Here is a 26,314-nt window from a genome sequence, read left to right on the forward strand (position 1 = left end):
ATACAACTCGGTTTAATTAGCATTCAGCGTGACAGTGAGACTGGCTTAGCACTTGCTGAACTTGGCGCTGGGTTGGCAATCTAAACTGCAAAGCTACAGAAATATAACATACTTCTGTTTGATTAACAAGCATCTTATGGCATGAGCCTCGGAGCTTGCTGTGAGGCAATAGAAGGGTGGGTGCTTACATAATCAACTATTCTAAGATAATAAATCCTGGACTCAGTACAAAAATATTTGTTCGCACATCCCAGAAGTGAATTACAGGGAGAAATGAGCTGAAACATTAATGAAAGTCAGCATCTCATAGAAATGCCTCTTTCATAAAGTTTCATGTTGTGATTTTTTTCCCCTATAAAAAAATCCAAATGGGTGGAGTTTGCAAGTCCACTTTCAGATCACCTTCTTCCTACCAAGTTGAAAAAACAAGGTCCAGAGTGTGGTGTGCTGCATGTGTTGGGATGGTGACATGTTGGGTCTTCATGGCAACCATAAAGTGCTGAGCCACCCCACAGCCAGTCTCCTTGGCAGGGATGTTGCAGTTCCCCAAAATAAGCAGGCTGGGAGTCCTCAACACTGCCTCTGAAACCAGCTCTGTCAGCTCAGGTAAGGAGACTGCTAACCATCAAGGCGGGTGGTAAACCAGCAGAATCCCTAATCTGTCCTGATGGACCAGTACACACTCTAGACCCCCCTCCCAACTGGGGGGGAGAGAGAATTTATATAGACCACGGTAACTCCCCCTCCCGGGACGCCGGTGGCGCTGTGGGTCAAACCACAGAGCCATGGGCTTGCCGATCAGAAGGTCGGCGGTTCGAATCCCCGTGACGGGGTGAGCTCCCATTGCTCGGTCCCTGCTGCTGCCAACCTAGCAGTTTGAAAGCATGTCAAAGTGCAAGTAGATAAATAGGTACCGCTCTGGCGGGAAGGTAAACTGTGTTTCCATGCGCTGCTCTGGTTCGCCAGAAGCGGCTTAGTCATACTGGCCACATGACTCGGAAGCTGTACGCCGGCTCCCTCGGCCAATAAAGCAAGATGAGTGCCGCAACCCCAGAGTCAGTCACGACTGGGCCTAATGGTCAAGGGTCCCTTTACCTTTACCTAACTCCCCCTCCCAGACCCTCATGTCTGCCCTGATTCTGCACTGAATACTCAGGTGAGCACCATTGGGTGAGAAAAACTCCACCTTGCTCACCCACCCAGGTCTCAGTGATGCAGGTCAGATCAGCCACCTCATCCACAATCTGATCATGTATGAGGGAGGTCTTGTTCAGAGGTGACCTGGCATTCAGCAGCAGCAGCATGTGCAGACCCAACAGCTGGCTGATAGGACAACAATTTCCCAGGCTGGAGGAGGAATGGGCGCACAGCAGAGTCACTGTCAGTGCTGTGTACCCCTTACCCGGCCTGTCTCACCTTCCACACCATACTTCCTCCTTCCCTGAACCACTGCAACTGTCCTCTTCCTCTCCCTAGCTCCTCTCTTCCCAGGCACATCTCTTCTCCTTCAGAAAAATAATCCACACAAGTTAACCCCACAGTCCAAGATTCTGTTCAGCAGCTTCAGCTTTTGTAGCTGGAGTCAGTCATGGCCCAGCCCTCCTAGACCAGGGGGGAAAGGTCTGCCAGGCAAGAAGCAGATCCTCCAGGACTCACAGCCAGGATTTCCCTGGTTTCATAGTTTCATGTTGCTTTCAGAGGACTTGTTTAGTGAAAATTCATCCTGCTTTGTTTTCCCACAGTACCACTTACCTCTGGGTAAAATATGCAGAGGATTATGCTGCCAGGCTACAAATCTACATCCTAGTCTGGAAGTAAGTCCATTGAACACAGTGGGGATTACCTCGGAGCAGACATGTATAGAATTGCACTGGCAGGGTTTTGAAGAAGGCCAGGCATGGTGTTGTGTTAAATGAAGTCAGGAAGCATCTGAACTGAAGGATTATTTCCTCCAACCTGCTGAGTTATTTTCAAGTACATGAGGTGGATTGACAAAGCAAGTTGCCACTTTCTAAATTAATTTCAGGGCCATCAACCACTATTTCTCCTTGACTTGACGAACTAAAACTTTTTAATTAACATCAACAGAAATTAGGCCAGTGTCGACAATGAGCCTAATGCTGCCTGACATTTCCCACAGACTAAGGCTCAGCTTGAACATACAGCAGTGCGTCTTTTTAATCTTAATTAAGTAAACACAATCAAAAACAGCCTTTACATTCCATTTAGTTCATTGCAGAAAACATGTGTTTCTCTCAGCTAAACGTGGCATATACTGCCATGGCTTTTTATAGGCCGCAGGACTGATATGTCTGATGACTGAAATCGACCATGCACTTGGTAATACGTATTTCCAACATTTCATATGATATGTATCATCAGAAAACACTCCCTCTGGATTGATTTTACAACGATTTTTACAGTAAAATAAAATACTATGTTGAAATGAGAAATACTTGAAGCATTTACACAGAGGATCCTAGATGCTAAGTACATTTCCCTCACTGCAGCTAGCCTTATTTTCTGTTTTAATGCTAAGATAACAAGGGGAAATGTCTGAGAGGCCAAGCATTTGTGTGTCTCTTGATCCTGTCAAGGTGAGCAAAGTTATTTGTGTATTTAAAGGTGACTTTGACCTAACATGAGTTAGTGTGAGCTAGTGGATTTAGTGGACATAGAAGTAGACTTGGTCCTCAAAGACATAGGCTGACAGCCACATATTGGCCAGGTGTCTATATTCTGCATACACACCACATACATTTAAAGGGCATCTCTTCTTCCCTCCCCCACAAAGGGGGAGAGTACTCTAGTTTGCTTTGCACAGAGCTACAACTCCCAGCCCCCTGAGCAAACTCTGCTTCCAATAATTCTTCAGGTAGTGACTTCAGGTAGTGTATGGTGTGTACATTGTCCTACTCTGTAATTGGGGGACAGGTGAGGAACTGGCAAGCTAAGAGTTTTTATTCTTCTCTAGGCAGATCACTCTCTCTGTGTATGTTGGTTTTAGTTTCTGTGGCTTTTAAACAGAGTAATTCAAATCTCTTGAAGGCCTTAACCAAAATTTAAATGAGTACATTACATGGTTAATGGACTCTTAATATCTAATGAGCAGACTAAAAGAGAGATAGTTTACTGCTTATGTTTTTCCCCATCTGCCTACAAAGGCTGTGTGGTTTCATTAATTAACTATGCCTTTATGTTAGCAGCCGGATCAACTGCAAATCATCACCATGCATTATTTGGAATAGTTGCCCCTGAGTAATCCAGACCATATCCTGAATGGATGCTTTAGCCAAATGACATTATCATCCTTAAGTATACCTCTAGTGCATTGTATGGGAGATGAAACTGAGCCTCTTAACTACTCCAGATTAGCACCCACATAGTGCCAACCATATTAGGAAAATGTGTTAGGAAAAATATCTACAGGCTCCAAATGACTTTGGAGCCATGAATAAAAGCTTCAAGGCAGGATGTGTTCCTGCTTTTAGATAAGTGCTAAAAATGCAAAAGACATTTGTCGTGACTGCCAAACAAAACTGGCACAAAGCTTTTAAATCCTTAAATACAGTTAATTGTTCACAGGAAAACATAGGGAGCATGTCAAACAGCTTTGTTTTGTTTTCATATCAGGATAGAACCTCAGAGGAGGACAGAATTTAAGTACCTGCTTAGTGAATTTAAAAATATTTAGGCCATGTAATACACACTCGATGTGGAGAACATTAATTCTACAGGCATAAATTAAACATAAACATTCCTAGCAATGGTCTAAAACGCTATTGCATGCCACCCTAATCTCAGAGCGGTACAAGATTCCAGGGATTCCAGGAGCTCACCCAGGGTGTGTGTTTTATTTTGGAAATGAAGCACAGTGGAGACTGTGGTGTCTTTATGATATATGGTTATTTATACACACATATATATACAACCTGAAGCCTACAGTGGAGGGGCTCACAGCATTAACAACCCAAAGGGGTCTTGTTTCTCCCATATCTGCAGCCTTGGATTCAAACAGACATCAAACATTGTGTTCTGCTTCTCTGGCTTTGCAACTTGCTGCCTGCCTTCTCCATGGCATCACTCCTAACTCTGCTCTAAGCTTCTAGCTCACATTGGGTCTAACTCTCTACACTAATCTTTGGCTGGAGAACCTGGAGAAAGGATGGGGGTGGAGGAGAAGAGAGACATGAAGGATGAGTTGGCGAGTCCTGGCATCCAAGCCATGTGTGTGCCTGTTCACTGTTCTCTGAACTTGCCCAGCTGCTAGCATAACTCAAAGGATTAGAGACATGCATAGAACAAGAAAACAAACCCAGCAGCTATTGTGCAACAGAACAACAGGAGCTGAGTACAAAAGCCAATGCTGGCTGTTCCATATAATCTGATCTTCCATTGTAGAAGGCTGTTGAAATGAGCAAATGCCTGCTTCAAAATACATCAGCACCTGTTCTGAAATACTTCTTTAAAGTAGATAATTTACTTCTGGCTTCCACCCACCCCTGTGTATATGCTTCCTATTCTAAATATTTGTTTCATATTTAGCCAAGAAGATAGAAATTTGTTGGAACAAGAGTCCCCTTCAGCATTTTAATTAAAACTTCTCAAATATAGAGTCCCCTCACAGGCATAGTATAAGTATCTGCTCGCTGAGAGTTGTTTGTCAGTTTGCTTACAATACTACAGGGAGATCAGAGTGGCTGGGGCAACCCAGTCAGACGAGCGGGGCACAAATAATAAATCATTATCATCATCGTCGTCAACATCATTCTTCAGATTCAACATTTAGGCTGAAAGTCTGGTGCAAGTCCTATTCTACAGACCAATTTGCATGCATGCTAATAATCTGCCGGAAATCAATACATTAGGCTTTTCCTGGCTAAAGTCCCCCATTTTCTTTAATCAAGATGTTGGTGAGGCATCTATACACGGTATTTGCAGGGTTTAATATATATATATATTAGCAGTGTCTTCAAAATATTTATAATGAAGCCATGAGCCTCAGTGGCAGAATGATAGTGACTGACTGAGGGGGGAAATAATTAAAAAGAAGCTGTGCTTCAGATCAAATTCTGTTCAATCAGTTGTTGTCTGTAGCTTCTTATTTTTATTGCAAGTGCTATGCACTCCATTGAAAACTTTTATGAAGACTGTAGTTTACTATAGTTATTGTTTAACTACCATAGAGATCAAAGTAGGGGGTCTGTGGCTTGGATTTGAAAAATAGGGAGTCCTCAGTAATTAGCTAATTGGGAACCACTGTTCTGGTGCATTTTGACCATATATTACATGTTCTGCTGGACCTTAATAGCTTGTTCACTTTAAAAATGGCTCCATTTCTTTACAAATAGTCCATAATTGCATAGAATGTAGACTGAAAGTAGCTAATATGTTGCTATCCAAATGTTATTGGACTGAAACTCCCATTGTACCTTATCATTGTCCAGAATAACTAAGGCTGATGGGAGCTGGAGTTCAACAATATCTGAAGGACACTACATTGGCTACCCCTGGTGTCGACAATATTTTAACCGGGTGACATTCCAAACAGGGTGACATTCCAAGCACCAGCACCAGCACCCTGAAGTCACTTAAATGCTATTGTCCTGCAATAGATAACTCACATGGGATTTCTTTTGGTGTGCTTTAGTTTGGACCACTAGCTTATCAAGTGCCCTTAAGCTCTTTATAGTAAGCTAACCCCTTGATGTGGTTGTCTGTGTTCATGCACTGCATTTCTCATTTCTGGCCATGTCCCAACACATATTCAGAACATGAGTAGGGCAAAGCAAGTTGAGGCAGTTCTGATAAAGCTGTTCTTCTGGGGTATGACATCTGTGTGAAACTAATTTACACTGTAAAGCAAAATAGACTTTGATTTTTATACCTCACAGAAAGAAAGTCATTGTCTCGTTAATTTAACATGTCTCATTTCTTCTGAGACAAAGAACTAAAGCACTTGGCAATTCCCTAGCCACTAAAGGATAACATAATAATGTTATCTACCTTTGCAGCATTAATTCATAGTTTAAAGTTTAAATTGAAGACAAGGAAATACAATTTCAGTCTTGTTTTTCTTCTGAAAGAAACATTCTGTCATAACTGCTTGCCTCTAAGCTCTTGGTAACGTGAGTCATTTAAAACAAAAAAGCATTAATGCGGGGGTGTTATGTTATCCTAGTAATTTCTTTTATTTTGCTTTTATTTTCCAGCGAGTGTTAAAATATAAGAAAGGCTTACTTCTTGTGTTGAGGTGATAGCCTGGGTGATGGGCAGTTAAGATAAATGAAGCAAAGGGACTATGTGAGAGATGGCAAGGTGGGCTAGAGAAAGACTCAGAGCAATGTTTGAGAGCAAAGTGGCTATGGGAGATCAATACCTTTTTGGGATGTTGATGCTACGAACACATCCATCGTAGGCTCAGGTTATATGTGTGTGTAAATAAACCATATATCATGAAGACACCACATTCTCCTCTGTGCCTTGTTCAAAAGAAGTATGAACCTTGGGTGAGCACGTGGAACCCCTGAAATCTCATACTGCTCAGGGATTGGGGTGGCATGAAACAATAAAAAACTCTACCTCCAGTCAATACAATGAATTACCTTATCAAGCTGTTATCCTGATCCTCTGGATAAGTATGCAGAAGTGGAAACAGCCACCCTTTTCTGAGCCAAAATAAGCTCTTTCAAAAGCCCAGTACCTTCGTTAAAAAGAAATGTGTGGTGCTGTGATTGTGCTACCTGGAATGACATCCTACCTGGCCCAGTGCCCTCATAGGATGTCTGCTGCTGGTGGCTATTTCCAACAGAGTGACTCTGTGCCACCCGATGCCGCCAGTGTGACTGGCTGCACACTGATGCAGCGTGGGCAGACATGTTAACATTGCATGATTCTTGTGGTGGTTGTGCTCCCAGGCCGAGCACTTAAGCAGAGTGGATCTTGGGGCCAGTTTTTATCTGCAGCTTCCAATGTACTTTTATAGCTTCCTAAGAAAGAATGACTGGTTGTGAAAGGGTGTCACATTTTTGAAGTGTATATCAGTAAAAAGAGGACAGGAAGAGACTGATCACCATAGAAGTGCTGAAATATTTCCATTCTTAGACGACTTGTGCACTTAACTGAGCTATGTTGAGGATCGGACAAGATTTTTACACAAAGGCATGTGAACTATAGCAATGTCTTGTTTCACTGGCAAAAGCAGTAGGATTCTGCCCTTTGTACTGTTAAACTAGCTGAAGTCAGGATAAGAAATTAGGAGATCTGAAATTTCAATAAATCTGAACAATTATTCATTAAACTTCATAGGGATTTTGTTTTTATTTGATTTCTGGTATGCATAACTGTCATAGACATAGGAAGCTGCATAGCAGCAAATCTGATCATTGGTCCATCTAGCACAATATTGTCTACACTGACTGGCAGCAGTTCACCAGGGTTTTAGACAGAAGTCTTTCCTGCCCTATGTGGAACTGGAACACTGGAAGCTGAACTTAGAACCTTCTACATGTAAAGTTTGTGCTTTACAACTGAGTTGCAGCCCTTTCTGTCATATTTAACATGCACATTTTTCCATCACCAATAGGTCTAGAAACTTTGTTTTAAAGAAAGGTGGCATCCTCAGAATTCTTACAGAACCAATTATCTTAACCCCAACCTTCCTTTTTGCTCCATGACTCTGAAATACCCTACAACCTAAGTCCAGATAATTATTTTATTTTATATATATATTTATATGCTACTTTTTTCTTCCAAGGAGCCTATGGTGGATGAGATACACGGTTCTCCTGCTGCCCTTTTCTTCCTTACAACAACCCTAAAACAAAAATACCAGCAGTAATTTGATACTGTGGTAAAGTGATGAGTGATGACTCTACATTGCTTTTTTTGCAGTGATTACAATAATTTTCAGATTAACTCATTGTTATGGACAGTTATGATTATGCTAGTTGCTTTAAAACAAACAAGCCCTCTGAAATTTGACATTTCAGTGGTTTATTTTTACTTTAAGATGAACCACTAGGCACTGGCAGGAAGAGTAAACAAAGTAAAGACAAATTTATTTCTAGCTATCAAAGATGTTGGTGATGGTGATATTTTACAGAACAGAAAAATCCAAAAGCACTCTGGTACATACATTCCTTGGAAGCATTTGCCAACTTGCCTTTCTCATTCAGAAGTGCAATGGTACTCCCTAGTGGAAGACCTCAGCAACTACTATTTCTCATTCATTGGTTAAGAAACCGTTGGAAATATACTATGCAAACTTTTTCTTTCCAAGAACATGGGAGATTATCATTGGAGAATAACACTGGTTGGATCTGGACCACAAATAATTTACACAGATAGGTGTGCAAGACAGTAAGAGGGCTAGTACATTTTAGGAAATTGCTTGAAAGATGGAGTGCTCTCTATCAATGCCACTTCTACTAGCAAAGCTGTAGATCTGAGAAACTGGGTGCTTCTTTATTTTCAAAAGGAAAACAATCACTGCTTTGCTGTTCCTGTACACTTTGATGCCACCTGAGATCTTCTACACTTGACACAAAGGAACATAATTGCTCTGTAAAGAGCTTCCTGAATCACCATCTTAAGCCTGGGCACATTACAGACATGTCTCTACCATTCCCTTTACAAACAGCACCTTTAATATTCTCTTTCCCAGTTGCCGCTCCACTGACCCACACCATCTTTTTCTTTAGCACCCAGCCTGAGAAAGTTTGGTGAAACATGAAAGTTACACTGTTGTTTTGTGACATTCACTTGGCCCTCCTCATTAAGGCATCACTATACTTTCTCCTGTTTCCATTCCTTTCCTCACAGACCAACATGGCTGTCTGCATTTTTAATCTATGAAGCATAGCTTGATGACACAAAGTGTTATCATGGAAACCCATGATCAACTAACTGAGATAAACTAGTCAACCCCTATGCAGAAGCTCATGTGTAAAATCAAAAGGGAGAGCTAAATTATTTGTCCCCAGCCCCAAATCATGAAGGTCTTGAACAGGGGAGCATCCTGTACTCATGAAGGCTTTCCCCATGATTCCCCCATTTATTCTGGGTTCTGAAGCTCTCTGAACCCTGATCCCTCTTATACAGGACGCCTCCACAGATACACAAGCTGAAAATTCCTGAAGGGAATGGAGGAGTCACCTGGATCTGGGAGACAGAGCTAAACCATACAGGCCTGTTCTACCTGTATTTCTCTTCAGGCCATAGCACCTGAAGGAACCTTAAACCATGCAGGGAGAACTTGTGAGTATAGAAGGCTCCCAGCATCAGAAATTTGCTCTCCACAAGGCAATGGGGCAAGGAGTTTATTGCATCAGTTCCAGTTTCCTGCTTGGCAGGGGGTTGGACTCGATGGCCCTTGTGGTCTCTTCCAACTCTATGATTCTATGAATTGCCTGCCCATATTACATTGCCTCGGATGTTTCCTGAAGACATATCTTTTTGCCCAGGCTTCCACCTCCCCATCAGATTGAAGGTCACAAAATGCCTTTACAACTAATCCAGGGAAGCCCCTCACTCCATTTTATCCTCACAATAACCCTCTGAAGTAGATTAGGCTGAGGGACTCTGACTGGCCCAAGGTCACATGAGTTTCATGGTCTACTGGGGATTAGAACCCTGGTTTCCCAGTTCCTAGTCTGGCACTCTAACTGGCTCTTAGCCCAGCTAGCCCAGTAAACACTGAGCATGCTCAGTAGTCAGGAAATATTGACAGTAAAGAAAGAAAAATGGACAGGAAATGGAAACACCTGCTGGCACTCTGAACAGGAGCACTCCTGCTGGGAGATTAAGATGCCCTGCAACACCTTGTTAGAGATTCTGCTTTTCCAAGTATAGACCTGAGCTGTAATATTTCTTTTTAATAAAGAACAATGCTTCTTCTCTTCTCACATCCTAACCTTGGTTATTCCAACAGCCTCTCTCTTCTAAGCATATCTCAGTCCTGCAGATTATATATCTGCAGTTCTGTTACTAAAGACCCACTGCATCTCCAGTTCCCATTATCATAGATACATAGAATTATAGAAAGGTAGAGTTTGAAGGGACACCAAGGGTCATCTAGTCCAACCCCCTGCAATGCAGATATCTCAGCATGCGGTCCATCCAATTTGAAACCATACTTAGCTTTGCAAATGTGCTAGCAGTTTTATTGCTGCGCCAATCTTACTGTTTTTACATTGTTAGTCAAAGTTAGCAGGAAATCCTTATCAGTTTTTATCAATTTTTCAAAAACTAATGTGGAAGCAACTTAATGTCTTCATCTGCATTTTATGCTGGCCATAAATGGATTTCATTGTTGCCTGTCTGCAATGAAGTGTTGTTAAAAGTCAGTGTAGAGGTTAACTTTTGCATTTTAAAAGGTTAAAGAATAGTGGACCAGAATTTATTTATTTTTCAGAAGGAAAAGTATATTGCATGTTTTCCCTAAATTAACATTGTGGTTATTCGGCAACATTTAGAAACATCCTGCAACAGACATCATAGGAAGCACAAATTGGTCTGGATCAAGACCAATTGGGAATTATAGGAATTTGCTTTATATTAAGTCAGACCATTGACTCACCTTGATTGAATCTGCAACCTTCTGCATGCAAAGCAGATTTCTCCCACTGAGTCACAGTGCCCCCCATACCAATAATTTGTATGACCTGGACATCAGGATATTGGCTAGCTTTCAGGAGATCATAATTATACCTAGCTATTATTCCATTCTTGGGCAAGGTGACTGAGTGAGTGGTTGCTGAACAACTCCAGGCACACCTGGAAGAAGCGGACCATTTGGATCCCTTCCAGTCGGGATTCAGGCCTCATCATGGGACTGAAACTGCCTTGGTCGCACTGGTCGATGATCTCCGGCGGGCTAGGGACAAAGGTGAGAGCTGTTTCCTAGTTCTGCTGGATCTCTCAGCAGCTTTTGATACCATCAACCGTAACATCCTCCTGGACCGTCTAGAGGGGCTGGGAGCTGGGGGCACTGTTATAAAGTGGTTCCGCTCCTTCCTCCTGGGCCGTGTTCAGAAAGTGGTGGTGGATGAGTGTTCAGACCTCTGGGATCTCACTTGTGGGGTGCCTCAGGGTTCTGTCCTCTCCCCCATGCTTTTCAACATCTACATGAAGCCGCTGGGCGAGATCATCAGGGGGTTTGGGCTGGGTGTTCATCAGTATGCGGATGATACCCAGCTCTACCTTTCTTTCAAATCAGAACCAGTGAAGGCAGTGAAGGTCCTGTGTGAGTGTCTGGAGGCGGTTGGAGGATGGATGGTGGCTAACAGATTGAGGCTGAATCCTGACAAGACAGAAATACTGTTTTGGGGGGACAGGAGGCGCGCGGGTGTGGAGGACTCCCTGGTCCTGAATTGGGTAGCTGTGCCCCTGAAGGGCCAGGTGTGCAGCCTGGGAGTCATTCTGGACTCACAGCTGTCCATGGAGGCGCAGGTCAATTCTGTGTCCAGGGCAGCTGTTTATCAGCTCCATCTGGTATGCAGACTGAGACCCTACCTGCCCACAGACTGTCTCGCCAGAGTGGTGCATGCTCTAGTTATCTCTCGCTTGGGACTACTGCAATGCGCTCTATGTGCGGCTACCTTTGAAGGTGACCTGGAAACTAAAACTAATGCAGAATGCGGCAGCTAGACTGGTGACTGGGAGCGGCCGCCAAGACCATATAACACCAGTCTTGAATGACCTACACTGGCTCCCAGTACATTTCTGAGCACAATTCAAAGTGTTGGTGCTGACCTTTAAAGCCCTAAACGGCCTCGGTCCAGTAAACCTGAAGGAGCGTCTCCACCTCCATCGTTCTGTCTGGACACTGAGGTCGAGCGCTGAGGGCCTTCTGGCGGTTCCCTTGCTGTGAGAAGCCAAGTTACAGAGGGCCTTCTCGCTAGTGGCACCCGCCCTGTGGAACGCCCTCCCACCAGATGTCAAAGAGAAAAATAACTACCAAACTTTTAGAAGACATCTGAAGGCAGCCCTGTTTAGGGAAGCTTTTAATGTTTAATAGGTTATTGTATTTTAGTGTTTTGTTGGAAGCCGCCCAGATGGGCGGGGTATAAATTATTATTATTATTATTATTATTATTATTATTATTATTATTATCCCATGTGTGTATTATCTTTCATGTGTGTGAAGAAACTTTGTATTTCCCCGTCAGTTTTCACATACCAGAATTGTTTTTCATATAATGTATTTTTAAAAATCACCAAAGTACACGATTTCAAGCATATTTTATTATTTCTAGTGGCCTCAGTAGGTGATACTAATGTATTTTGCCAAACATGACCTCATTCCTTCTGAGGAGCTTGGAGTCTTAATTCCACCTGTCATTTTTCATATTCCTATAGCCACTCTTTGCAAAGCTTGCATCACCTTGGAGAAACAATGCTATTACACACACCCTCACACCAAACACACACACACACCTTAAACATATCTATTTCCTTGTACTAGCTCTCTGCAATGTTTATGATGTATATGCTTTAAAAGTGCTCGTTTTTAATCTATATCTTGATCAGTGTTAAGTCTACTTGCTTTTAAAGTTTGTTTGTATATGAATATTTTGTGTGGTTTTATTTAAACCACTCATAGGGCAATCCAAACTCAAGATCCACCAGGGTGAGAGTTTGGACTGGATGGATCTTGGGCTTTCCCGGCTGAGACTGGGTTCAGCAGGTATCAGGTCCTTCACCTTGGCTGAGCCAAAGATATGCCAGCATAAAACACCCCTGCTCACCGGGGGCTCAGAACGGTTTATGCCAGTCCAAGTCCCTCCACTCCAAGTGACAGAACAAGGAGAGGCTTGCACCTATTCCAAACCCCTTTCAACTCACGTTATGTGACCTAGGAACCTAGTGGAGCTTAAATGGCAAAAGGAGTAGTATAAAACAAATTCCTCCTAAACTGGGTTTGACATAAGGGTACAGTCATACCTTGGTTTTTGAACAGCTTAGTTCATGAACAACTTGGAACCCGAACGTCGCAAACCCAGAAGTAGGTGTTCTGGTTTGCAAACTTTGCCTCAGAAGCTGAACTTCCGAAGCGTTTTCCGTGGCTTCTGATTGGCTGCAGCCAATCGAAAGCCGCACCTTGGTTTCCGAACGTTTCGGAAGTCAAACGGACTTCCGGAATACAGTCTGTTTGAAAACCAAAGTACGACTAATTTAAGGTGGCATTGTCTCTCTGTAGTTAGGATTGCTCTGTTATCGGTTTGTGTTGGTTAAGAGGTACATAAATCTTGTTAAATAAGTTCAAGTACTAAAGAATCCTCTTTAGTAGCTCCTTGTTCAGCACCATAAATATAAGGAGAGAGCAAAATTCTGTTTCTGTAACCTTTGTTGGGAGTCGTGGGGGAAATTAGTCAACGTGTCTTCTATTTAAGGATGGGAAAAGCAGGGGTGGGATCTTTGCTTACTACTGATGCTTCATTCCCCTTGCTCTCTACCGTTCCTAAATCTGCCATGGAATTTCATATGAGCGAACACACAGTCTGTCACTTACTAGGAAATCTGCCACCCTAGTTTTCATTACAATGCGACAGCCTGTTCTTCACTTGCAGGTTCTTTGCAAAATTAGTTTGGTTGTGAATTGGCTGCCAGATTAAACTGCTGTCTTGGTGGGTGTCTAATCCAAAGCAATCCGCTTTTCAGATCAACGTCTCACCTCCCATCTAATTTGCATAGCAAAGTGGTTCAAAAGTAGTGCCACACTCTGCTCAGAAACTTCATTTTGACCTCCTCCCACTCGCAATCTTCCCTTGCCACTGTTTCAAGTACGGAATTCATCATGAAGTTTTAATCAGTCTTTCCAGGGACTACAGTACATATCTGGACCACTTCTGATATGACAAGTTCATGTTTGCTTCAGCATCTGATTAAAAAGGTAAAGGTAAAGGACCCCTGGCAGTTAAGTCCAGTCGTCGAAAACTCTGGGGTTGCAGTGCTCATCTCGCTTTACAGGCCGAGGGAGCCACAGTTTTTCTGGGTCATGTGGCCAGCATGACTAAGCCACTTCTGGCAAAATCAGAGCAGCGCATGGGAACGCCGTTTACCTTCCCACTGGAGCGGTACCTATTTATCTACTTGCATTTTTGGCGTGCTTTGGAACTGCTAGGTTGGCAGGAGCTGGGACCAAGCAACGGGAGCTCACCCCGTTGTGGGGATTCGAACCGCTGACCTTCTGATCGGCAAGCGCAAGAGGCTCGGTGGTTTGGACCACAGCGCAACCTGCATCAGCATCTAATTAGAGGCTTGCGAAGCAGCTTCTTACTTTCCAGTTGTTTTGCTACATCATTTAATGCGACTTAGTTCCCCCTTAAGCAGAATATGAATAATCTTCCCTTTTAAATATACAAGGTGTGCATAATTTCTTTAATTAATTCAATAGCTGTTTTGAAATAAATAAAACAACATAAGGGGGATAGATCAATGTGTATCTCCGCCTCCCAATGATTAGAATGAGGCTCACAACAAGAGACATTCAGCCTAACCATCTACAATTTGCTGCTACAGGCAGCTGAACTAAATGCTGATTCAGTTTATTGAAATGAATGGAACTGGATTAGGCTTGTTTGTCTGCGTACACAAAGACACAAACACAGTAATTCACCATATAACCATAAAGCATGGCCACAGTTTCATTTTACTGAATTCTGACTGTGATAGATGAATTCAGAAAGTTACCACAGCATTGAAGAGGTTTTCCACAAGGCTTCAGGGGCCAGTTTCAAGGAAAAGAAAAACATTGGATTCACATAGGGAGAGTGCTTTTGATTTCCATTCTACACCACATCATGACAACTGAGACACTGCGTACCTTTATGCATGGATCTCTTTGTTGTTGTTGCTGCAGCTCAGTTCCACTTAGATCAGACAAGCAGGAAAAATAATTCTGTTCATCTCAGTAGACACAGGCACATTTTTATTATTCGCCTCTTTGCGCCCCACCCCCTTTATCAACAGACTTGCGGAAACATTAACGAACATTTAATTGTAATCCTAAATTACAAGCCTGCATTACTTAGCATTTGGCCTAATTTAATAAAAGGTTTTCTTCTAAATACCCATTGTAGCAGCTAGGAAATAAACAGAGGGTATGAGAAAAATACAGGGAATTAGGTTCTTCTTGGTTTTGATTGGTATCTAGTTGCTCTAAGCACTCATTTTATCTCATTACATTATTGGCTAAATACTATTAATGAGGTGATTATCCTGTATATCAGCACGGATCCCAGGGTATTAGCCATATGACACGCATTTGAGATTAATTAGGTTGTTCCAACTCAATATTTAGAATTCTATCTTTATACTTCTTAGTGAATTTGATAAGATGAATTATGTATGCTCTGCCACCTTGTTATACATTTGTTATCAGCTGCCAGTCTTCTTTGAGCCTGTCACCCCCTTCAGACACTAGTTCATGTCATGGACTATTCACTAACATTATAACTACTTGGGCTCAGGGTATTTTTTATTCTTCTTATTATAATAATTCCATGTCTCAGTTACCCTGAATAGACACTTAGGAAAGGATACTAGGACTCAGAAATTCACTTCACATAATGCTAAGCTACTTCTAACTGAAGAGCAAGTCAAAATGACAACCTAGACAGACCCCAGTCAATTATACAAAATCCCCAGCGTCCCCCCCATGTCTTGTTTGAGTTGTTCTCAACACTTTCCATGCACGCAGATTACATTTCATGAGACAAACTCTTTAAATATTTACTTGTCAGCTCAGCCTAAAAGCAAAGGACGTTACAAAAGTTCAGACAAATGAACCATATTCTGAATATCCCCATTTCATGACCTATGAAAACAGCGAGAAAAGTCTTTTGCACACAAATGTAAACCTTAGCCATAGGCTGTGCTGAAAACAAATTGGATATGAGAGGCAAACTGTGATTTCTTTGGGTTCACACCATTTGCTAATATTTATGTAAAAGTATACCAATGATCTAGCTAGCTAAATATTCCATGTGACAGTAAGCAAATGCCGCAGAGTGGCAAGCAGAGTGTGGGAGAAATCTCTCCTTTGGTTATTCCTCGGCATCTGACAATCAAAACAGCAGGTCAAAGGATCCAAGGGAGGGGGGCACATTTATTACATTTTTATCCCAAGAGCTCAGCACAGCACCCCTGGTTGTCGCGAGGCAGCTAGGCCGAAAGACAGCAACCAGACCAAGGTCACCTAGCTTCTTGGCCATGTGGGGATCGGAACTTGGATTTCCCTGATTCTTTTCCAAATATCTAATTACTGTACTGGATGGGCCTTTAACCACACCTTTTGATCCAGCTTATGCATTTTGGCCAAGCGTGTACAGTCCCCTCCTTTCTACTGTGGACCTATATTTACTGGAGAGCCACATGTTTTGGAAGAAGCATATGCTTCTCCAAGTTTAAAAAGGAGGTTTAGATAGAGGTGCTGCTGGGGGAAAAAGAAGACGAGGAAATAGCTCCTTTGCAAAAGCAGCCATTTCCTTTAGCAGATAGCCTTCCAGCAGCTTCCACCTCAAAGCCTCATACTACTGTTAGAAATAGTTATAAACTTAAAACACATTAGGGGAGGAAGCTGGAGTCAGCTGACGTGAAGTAAAGAGAGTTAGTTCATGATACATGTATGATGGGTCATGAACACACTGTGTCTTGGTATGTAGGCTTTTAGTGTGGTGTTGTTTAGGGTGGCGCTGTGGTCTAAACCACTGAGCCTCTTGGGCCTGCCAATCAGAAGGTCGTGGTTCAAATCCCTGTGACAGGGTGAGCTCCTGTTGCTCTGTCCCAGCTCCTGCCAACCTAGCAGTTTGAAAGCATACCAGTGCAAGTAGATAAATAGGTACCGCTGAGGCAGGAAGGTAAACAGCGTTTCCATGCGCTCTGGTTTACATCATGGTGTTCCCTTGTGCCAGAAGCAGTTAGTCATGCTGGCCACATGACCCGGAATGCTGTGGGCAGACAAACATTGGCTCCCTCAGCCTGGAAGCGAGATGAGCGCGATAGCCCCATAGTCGCCTTTGACTGGACTTAACCGTCCAGGGGTCCTTTCCTTTACCTTCTTTTTTACCTCTTAATTAGCCACCTCTTAATAATCCACCCTTCCCTGCGACGGGGTAAGCTCCCGTTGCTCGGTCCCTCCTCCTGCCAACCTAGCAGTTCGAAAGCACGTCAAAGTGCAAGTAGATAAATAGGTACCGCTCCGGCGGGAAGGTAAACGGCGTTTCTGTGCGCTGCTCTGGTTCGCCAGAAGCTGCTTAGTCATGCTGGCCACATGACCCGGAAGCTGTACTCCGGCTCCCTCAGCCAGTAAAGCGAGATGAGCGCCGCAACCCCAGAGTCGTCTGCAACTGGACCTAATGGTCAGGGGTCCCTTTACCTAACTGTCCAGGGGTCTTTTACCTTCTTTTTTACCTCTTAATTAGCCACCCTCCACCATAAGGTCCCAGGGTGTGAACAGTTAATTGCAATTTCAGCACCATTATCTGTGATCCAAATGCTCCATGTTTTAGGTCTCTGAGTGATCTTTGTTGTAATTCTCCTCATTAACCATTTATTTTGACTTCCTTAGTTTTCACATTCCCCCCATCCTCTCCAGCCTACAACAGCCACCCACAATTCTCTTGAGTCAGAGCTGTTCAATTACCTCCAAGAGATGTGCTTCCAAACAAGAGGTTTAAGGATTGCAGACTTCCTGAATAAGCACATTTTCTGTGGGTGAGTCAGCCAGCCCACAGAAAGAGATAATCCCTGGTAATAAACTACTGCTTTCTGCCTGAAAGAGCAACACACACAGTTTGCAGGAAGAAAGAGCAACTACCAGTTGTTGTTTTTAACAGAATGAAAGAATGTTGTCTTAGCTGACCTGCTTGTGTAGCAATCTATTTCAGGAAATCTGAGATTGAGCAATAAAAGCAATTATCCCAAAATAATTTTTAAGCTACGAGTGTCATTTTCAATACTTTGTACATGGCATCAAATATTCAATTATACTTTTCATAATATAACATTAGATCAAAATCTCCTGCTTCTTCAGCAAGTCATACAAAACTTTATTTTTTTTTGGAAGCTGCCTAAAGCCTCCTTGGGAAACTAATTTCATCCCTCAAAATTCAGGAGGTATTGATCACCACAGTGGATGTATTTATTCTGATATTTCCATACTGTTTTGACCTCTCTGTTGCTTTTACACAATCATAAAATCAGCCCACAGTGCATTCAAGTTTAGTGACCCCGGTGTTAGCTTTGTAATATTTGAGAGGGCGCTAACACCCCCAGCCAAAATATTCTTACTGATATTCCTTTCTGCAAAACCCAGATCTAACAGCATTTAGTAATGCTTTGCTGACGGCACATTATCATAAACCACTCCAAGCACCTATTTGTTATAGTAGAAATGCTAGGGTCAAATCATGTGCTATGTCAAACTACCTCTTTATATGTTATTCAGAACAAACATTATGGCCAGCAAGGCACTTTTTGTTCCACACAGCAGGCTTCACATACCAAGAACTTCTTGTTTATTTCTAACCTCTTCCCAACACAGAGCTTCAAGGGAAGTATTACACAAGTTGCCAATCTTCCTCCTCCCTTCATTAATCACCTGGATTTAAATTAAACATGAATCAACCTAACAGTGTTGCAAACTGGCAACACCTCAATGTTTCTACTGGTACTGAAGGATGGGAGAGAATGGTGAGGTACCTTATGAACTTAAATAGAAGCATCCCCCCAGCATTTGATGGAAAGGTCATGCTAAAATTAGTTTATATCGGCTCAGGGTCTGGAATATTACTACTACAGTAAAATAAAATGAGTAAAAAATGCTTCAAATCTCAGTATGATGGAAGATACAAGTGTTGAAGAGGCACTGAAAAGGAGTTCAGTTTCAGTTTCCTAGCACATCTTTCAAGTTCCAAGGTCTAGTAGCAGATAACATCACGTTGCTATGTGAACTATAGAAAATGTATACAGTGGCAACTGAACTGCTAAAAGCGTAATCTGAGACTCCATATGAAGCTGTCTTGTATTGATTTGGACACTGGTCCATACAAGACGATGACTGGCAGCCATTTTTCAGGGTTTCAGACAGGAATCTCCGTCAGCCCTACCTGGGGCTACCAAGGAATGAACCCAAGACCTTCTACATACAAACCAGAGATACTCTACCACTGAGATGTAGTCCTTCAGTTTGTTATTATTTACAGAAGCTATTTAAAAGAATAGAATTTATTTTAATCTTATTTTAATTTTTAATAAAAAATGTTTCTAGCCTGCCTTTCTTCACACAGTGAAACTAGGGCAAGGTACAAGAAATGAAAGCGGGGGAAAATATCAATTACAAATCATCAGAAAAACAATAAAACAGAAACAGACAGAAAATTATGGCAAAGTCAGTAGTACCAGTAAACCAGTATCAGAATCCGACCAAGTCATTAACATCCCACAAAAAGGCCTGTTGGAATAAATTAATTTTAGATTTCATTATTTTTCATTTATTAATTAAATGTATCTGCCACTTTTTACAAAAATAAAAAATAAAAAAGTCTAACAGCAATTTAGATAAGACTGAGCCAGCAGAGGTCTTGTTTTCCATCTCAATCTGAGCTTCAGCCCCTAAAAGCTAACAGAGGCTAACAGATGCTAATTTAAGTGCTAAGAAGCAGAAGCTTAATTCAGGCAAGACAGAAACTATAGTGGGTCAGTCTAGGGATAGAGAGTCAACAGATCTACCCATCTAGATGAGTGTGCAAGGTACAAGGTGTGGTGGAAACATCTTTCAGGAACAAATTCCCTCATGGATGAACTTCTGGGACTGCATGCCAATGGTGGGCAGGGCCAGTACTAAAATGGGCAGGGCTACCATCTCTCTCTCTCCTCTATTCCCCCCCACACACCAATTCACACACATCCACACACCATGTGCCTCCGTTCCCCTCCATTCATATTCTCTTATACACACAAAGTATTGAAAACGGTATTAGGAGTCTTGCCAGAGGGCGGTGTGGAGGAAGGAGGGAAGGACTAAGCCAGGGGTAGGCAACCTAAGGCCCAAGGGCCACAAGTGGCCCACGGGGGTCATTTAACTGGCCCCTGAACCGAGTTGCCCGCTCGGCGAGTCCCCACACGCTGCGCTAAACCAGCAAAGCGCAGTGCAGGGACTCGCTTCCACAGTGCCGGAAATTGCATCTGTGCATGCTCAGATGCCGAAAATAGTGTCTGTGCAGACGCAGACGCCGGAAATTGTGGCTGCACAAACGATCCGGCCCACGGAGGGATCTCTGCTGGAGTGAACCGGCCCAGGTGAGGTAAACCTTGCCCATCCCTGGACTAAGCCTTGCCTCTCTATAGCTGTAACCCTCCTAAATAGCCCTCTGGGAGGGCGTTAGGCTTGGGAAAAATGCTACTCAGTGGAAGTTAATGGGTGGCTTTTATATGTCTTGTAAGTCAGATGTTCTCCACTCCAGCCTATTCTTCCTGCATCGCAATATCAGCCAATACAGAATTCTGTGGGCTCACCCTCCTGAGAAGGAAAGTTGGTGGTGAACATATTATTCAATTGCACTGGCTTCTCATTTGTTTCAAGACCCAAATTGAAGTGCTAGTAATGACAGTATCTAAGAAGCAGTCACCAGGTTCACTGCAAAAAAATCTTAAGAGCACAATGCTTAAAATTACCGAACCACCACGCAAATCATAGAAATTAATGGCGATTGCAATAGTTCCCAACTTCAATGGATAAACATGTGCTGTACATGTAAGGTATCATCATACAAAATTTTATTAAGTGTTACAAAGCACAAGTATCTTAAAAAGGTGTGTTTGTGTTAAAAAAATCAGAAGATTAAAAAAGACAGCACCAAAATATACAGTATGGAAGGCACATGTTGCTTCAAACATACTAATTCATTGCTAAGTGTAATTTCATACAAATCTAAGCAAATAGATTGAATTAATTAACCACAAAAATTATGAGCTACATTGTTATCTGGGTTGATCTTTGGAATTTGCACGCAGATCCAGTGTTAACCTTCATATTTCCCCACATATTCATGTCTAGGACTATTACAATGGAAGAAATCTTTAAAGCAAAACATGTTGTAAACATTCAGCAGGCAAAATGCTACCTGCAATATAAATTTAGTCTACATTACCATCTTGTCTGTAGATTCTAAAAGTTATGACAAAATACAGAGTACTTCATTTGTTCCGTAACTTGAAATTCATGACAAACAAGTTGTTTCTTCAAGTTTATACCACTGTTATGTCACCCATCCTGCACGCGTGGCCATACTATAAATAGAGAAAATATTATCAATCAATACAGAGCTCTAGTATATTCAAGTATAAATAATCAATTTGAACTGGAATATAAAAAAATTAATCCAGACACCCTTGAGCTGTAAAATTGTCGTGGCTGGATAACTGCAATTCAAATTGTAAAGTCAATGAAATTAAAATTGTGCAAATGCTCCAGGATCCAAATTCTCCCCTCCAATAAAACCAGTTCTACTTATTCAAAAAGAATATTCATCAAGCTAAGTGGTTTAGGATTCTTTCTGTTGTATGTTTGTTTTATATAGCGTATCTCAAACCTAATTCACAAACACAAGTGCTACTACTCTTTTCATCCCAGATTAGGAATATGTTACACATGAATTTTCTTTTTTACATATAATCAAATCATTCTGAACAAGATGGTGCACATTACAAAAGTAAGAAACACTGCAGAATCGCTTGTACTTCTGACTCCCAATTCTAAAGACTGAAGGAGCAGGTGGGAAGCAAGATGTAGAACTCAAGGTTACGAGTACGAGGCAGAATTCAAAAACACAAAACAATTGACATTTTTGACCCCCTACTTTTAATTTGTGTAGGTATCTTAGTTTGTTTCTGCAGTCAGTTTTAAATAAACCTTTCCTGCTCTGACTGTTGCATCTCCCTCCCAAATTTCCACTCCAAATTCTTATCAAGTTCTGCAAGCTGATGTTCCATTGACATTATTCGCATAACTGTCTCCAAGGCTGTTGCCTTCTTTTAATTCTTATTCATTCTGTTTTCATCTCTAGGTCTAGGTCTGTTATCATTTTAATGATCATTCTTTCCTCCCCCCCTTTTTTTTTTAAAAAAAAAAACTGTTTTAGAGGGGGGGGAGCCCAGAGGACTCAGTGTTATAAGCTTCAGACAGTCTTTTATTAAGCCTTAAAGCCTTCTGAATTTGGCACAATGGTCTGGATCCAAGATTCCACTTGTGGGATGAATGCATCCAGCTAAAAAACAGAAGAATGACTATCCAGAAGATATTTTTCTGATTGTGCAAGCACTTGCAAATCCATTTGCACAAAATCATTTCCTATTTTCCCCTAAATTCAGTACTTTTAACATTTTGTTTTATTTGTATCTCACACCTTCAACACTGCAGTGCTCTCGAGTGGTTTACAGCTTAAATCCCTTGCATATATGCAAAGTGAGTCCTAAACCCTCCTTGTGTATATTTACCAACTGATTTAGGATTTAAAAAATAGGTATGTACTGTATTGACTCAAATGTAAGGCCAAATTACGTCGCAAAAATTAGGGTGTGCATTAGATTTGATGGCGCCAGCGAATACTTCTTTGGTTTCAAGGTTTTTTTAAAAGAAATTGAGGCACGCATTACATTCACTGGCGCATTAGAATCACATAAATATGGTAGCTAATGAGAGCCCACTAACATAAAACTAACTTGCATGCTACAATGTCCCAGGTTTCGGTATGGGCAGGAACTCCTTGACCTAGAGGTGAGCAGAATTTAGGCTTGTGGGATCTAGTGGGGTTTTTTTCTTCTATAACACCCAAATCCCTCAACCAGAGCCAGGTGCAAAACCGTGGTAATGGGGGAAACATAGAATGATAAATATTTAAGAAATAGATGCCAGTTAAGGGAAAAGGAAAAGAAAATTTTTACTTCGTACAGGAACTACATAGCATAAGAAACAATGGATATGCAGAAATAGCCACAAATCTTTCTTTATTCCTTTTATGAGCCGCTTGCCATAAAGCATTTAAAAGCAATTTTGAAAAGAAAAACATCTACAATAAAAATATGTATTTTTAAAAGTTCAAGTACAATACAGATAGTCATTTAAAATACAGGCTGGAAAAGGAAGGCCTTCAGCAGGAATAAAAAATATAAGAGAGAGAACCTCTGTCTGATACGTAACAGACTTTTAAAGGATATTCATGTTGCAAGTGTTCATTAGAAGTACTGGAAGCAAATAAAGCAGAATGCCCTGGTTAGCTCAATTTAGGTCTACTAACAGACTACCTGTCAGAAGGAATCTTCAACCAAGGGATTTTCTCAGCCAACAAAACTACCTCTTTCCCTTATAAGCACATCATCACAAGGGAAACAAGGGAGAATTGATGTCTCAACTTTTTGTATGATTTGGCATGATCAGGGTGTACTATTTCTGCTCTAGAGAAGTGTTCTTTCCTGCTTCCAGAGTCTTCTCATCTGATGCATTAAGACCTGTCCCAGGAATTTATATCTCCCTAGAAGGGCAGTGAACCAAAAAAGATTTTTTCCAAGTGCCTTAGATAAGTTTGGTCTTTGATGAACTGACATGTCAGTGGCTTCTTCCTCTGACAGCTTCACTATAAAGGAATTTAACTTTGGGCTTTATGGCTATTGGTATATCAGGCAAGTTTATATTGTACAGTGAGAACAAGAGATCAGTTTATGCAAAAAACACAAATGTCCCTTACTTCACACAGTGGAATTTTAGGTGTTTGATGAACAGTATGTTTTCAACTGAACTACTCATCTTTTCAATAATGGCAGGGTGAAATATCAGCCCCTTTAGTTCCATTATAGTGTGTGTGTGTGTGTGTGTGTGTGTGTGTGTGTGTGTGTGTGTGTAAACACACAAACACAAAAACGCACACACACACACACACACACACACACACACACACACTATGGGAACAGCTGCATGCCGAAACTCTTTCAAAATTCAATGCTGTGAAATAATTGCATCTTAGAATATTTTATTAACCAAGGATGTTCTATATTCAAGATACAGAAATTCGCTATGTGGAATTGAAATGAACGCCATAGAGATGAACAGGAAATTAAACTTAAATTGGTTTTATAGAACCAATGTGGTTTTTAAAAGAAAGTTTATACAGTATCATCACTCAGAGGAAGAAAATACAAAGCTTTATCTTTTTTTTAAAAAAAAATATTTTTTATTAACCGGCCAATCAAATCAAATTAAGTCACATCACATAAGTTCCGAATTACAAAGCCGAATTTTAAATACAAAGCTTTATCATCTTGAAGGGGAATAAAACATTTTAGATAGTCTGTTATGCATTAACAAATCCTGGCTGATCCAAGCCAAATGTTTCCTAAATCAAAACTTTTAGCAGTGGTATAGGATGCTTCAAAAATGTGATATGCAATCACTAAAAGAAAAAAAATCTCTTAAAATTAATATACCACTTGATTGTAAGAAAGATCTCAAAATTGTTTACAAAAGGAGTACAACAATGAAATTTATGCCACAAGGGTGAATGAATTATTTTTCTATTAGTGCAGTTTTATTATTCAGGTATGGCAGCGTCAGCCTATTTAAAGGACAATATGCATTTGCAAAGCACCCCTCCTCCCCCACTTACTTAAAATGCTTTGCGAAATACTGAATAATGCTATAAGCAGCTGAGTTGGGAAATGGTTGGTGCATGTTGTATAGACAAACTCTTTTATGAGATTATGTAGCCTTTGAGTAGTCTTATACCAACCCCCGCCCCAACAAGGGAATTTTTTACACATTTACCAAAGGCAAAAAGAATCAAGGCACTAGGGTCTACAAATGGGTCATGTCATACATCTAAACTTTTCACCATTTTAAGACGTGTGTGAGAGATAAGCAGTATAAACTAAAAAGCATTTCTACTGTTTCTAACCAATATTAAGCAACATTTATGCAACAATGAGGAGCTACTTACTTTACAACAGAGGTCAAGTGTCTGGTTTATATTTTATTTAGGCCACCCCATTCAAAAAGAAAGTACCTGTTAACTTGTATTATATTCGCTCCATAGGACGCACACACATTTCCCCTTCATTTTTGGAGGGGGGAAAGTGTGTCCTATAGAGCAAAAAATACGGTACTTCATGTTGGCAAATTCATTTTCAATCGTCATTCGGATTCTCCTCCATTCTCCACCCCTTTCTAATCCTGGTTATTAACATCAGTCCAGGTACTTATCGGTGGTCTGGTTTGCATGACACACTTAAGCCAAACATTGGTTTAGTGAGATTATGAAAACATGTGGGCTCCTGGAGAAAACATGTGGGCTCACAACATATTTGCTTCTCTGCTGTTCTGAGTTAAGCCAAAGCTTGCCTTACTGTGTTGTCCAAACTGAAGCTTATGATAAAGACAGAGGTGCTGTGTGGGTAATTGATCTGGATAACTGATCAATTTCCTGCTTTGGATGGGGTTTTTGTCTGGCTGGAATGTTTTTGTTTGGCTGGAATGTGTCCTTTAACTTCTGCCTCTCTGTGGTCTGGATGGAGAAGAGGGCTGGTGCGTGTGGGTGTAAAAACCAACTCTCTGTACCAAGAAAAAACCTGCATTAATTGCTTGGCCCACTTTTAACCTTTGGCCCTTTCTGGCATTGAGGCTACAGAAGGATGCCCATATGGGAATGGGGCCTTTGGTGTGACAAGAAAGTTCCCCGCCCCAGCCAAAATCCAACCTTAAGGTTACCAGTGCATGAGCCACAATGCTTAGGCTATGTTAAGATCTGGAAGAACCAGTGTAGCCTAAGGTTAAATAAAACTTGCAGTTCAATGGGGGAAAGTATTAATCTGTAGGCCAAGATCCAACATTTGTCACTCCATTCCCTGAAGCTTCTACTCCTATTCCCAGATATTTGTTGGCATACGTCTGTCCCAGGAGACACTGGAGGACTGCTCCTTTGAACTGTTGGAAGGTTGCAGCGCCTGCTGTTGCTGTAGAGAAAGATATGGGAGAGACCTGTTTTGTTACAGCTGAGGCAAACGAAGGCACCTGGTTGTGCTGCTGCAGATGCATCGTGGTGTTTCTTCTCTCTGTGCTCCCCCAGCAGTCATTCCTCCTCTGGTCACTGCTATGGATACGCAACCTGACTATCTGTCTCAGGCACTGTGGTTGTCTGCACACGGCAGGGTTGATGTTGCCATTCCTCAGGTTACATTTGCAGACATCTTCGTAATGCAGTTGGTCTGCCAACGGACCTGGTGCCCTAAGCCCCATAGAGCACATCCTTGGGGATCCTGCCAT

General features: G+C 41.6%; 1 protein-coding gene and 1 long non-coding RNA gene across 2 annotated transcripts in view; one reads left to right on the forward strand and one right to left on the reverse strand.

The window, feature by feature from the left end:
* Positions 1 to 509: 509 nt before the first annotated feature.
* The window catches only part of LOC308590049, a 35,067-nt gene continuing 9,262 nt past the window's right edge, over positions 510 to 26,314 (forward strand). The window contains exon 1 of the long non-coding RNA XR_014009634.1: positions 510 to 606. This is a non-coding gene — a long non-coding RNA (uncharacterized lncRNA). The remainder of the gene's footprint in view (positions 607 to 26,314) is intronic.
* The window catches only part of CXADR (CXADR cell adhesion molecule), a 34,043-nt gene continuing 28,493 nt past the window's right edge, over positions 20,765 to 26,314 (reverse strand). The window contains exon 8 of the mRNA XM_081199691.1: positions 20,765 to 21,294. Within this exon, the coding sequence (XP_081055817.1) occupies positions 21,253 to 21,294 (42 nt within the window). The 3' untranslated portion in view covers positions 20,765 to 21,252. The remainder of the gene's footprint in view (positions 21,295 to 26,314) is intronic.

The sequence above is a fragment of the Podarcis bocagei genome, assembly GCF_964188305.1.
Source record: "Podarcis bocagei genome assembly, chromosome: 6".
Classification (NCBI taxonomy): Eukaryota; Metazoa; Chordata; class Lepidosauria; order Squamata; family Lacertidae; genus Podarcis; species Podarcis bocagei.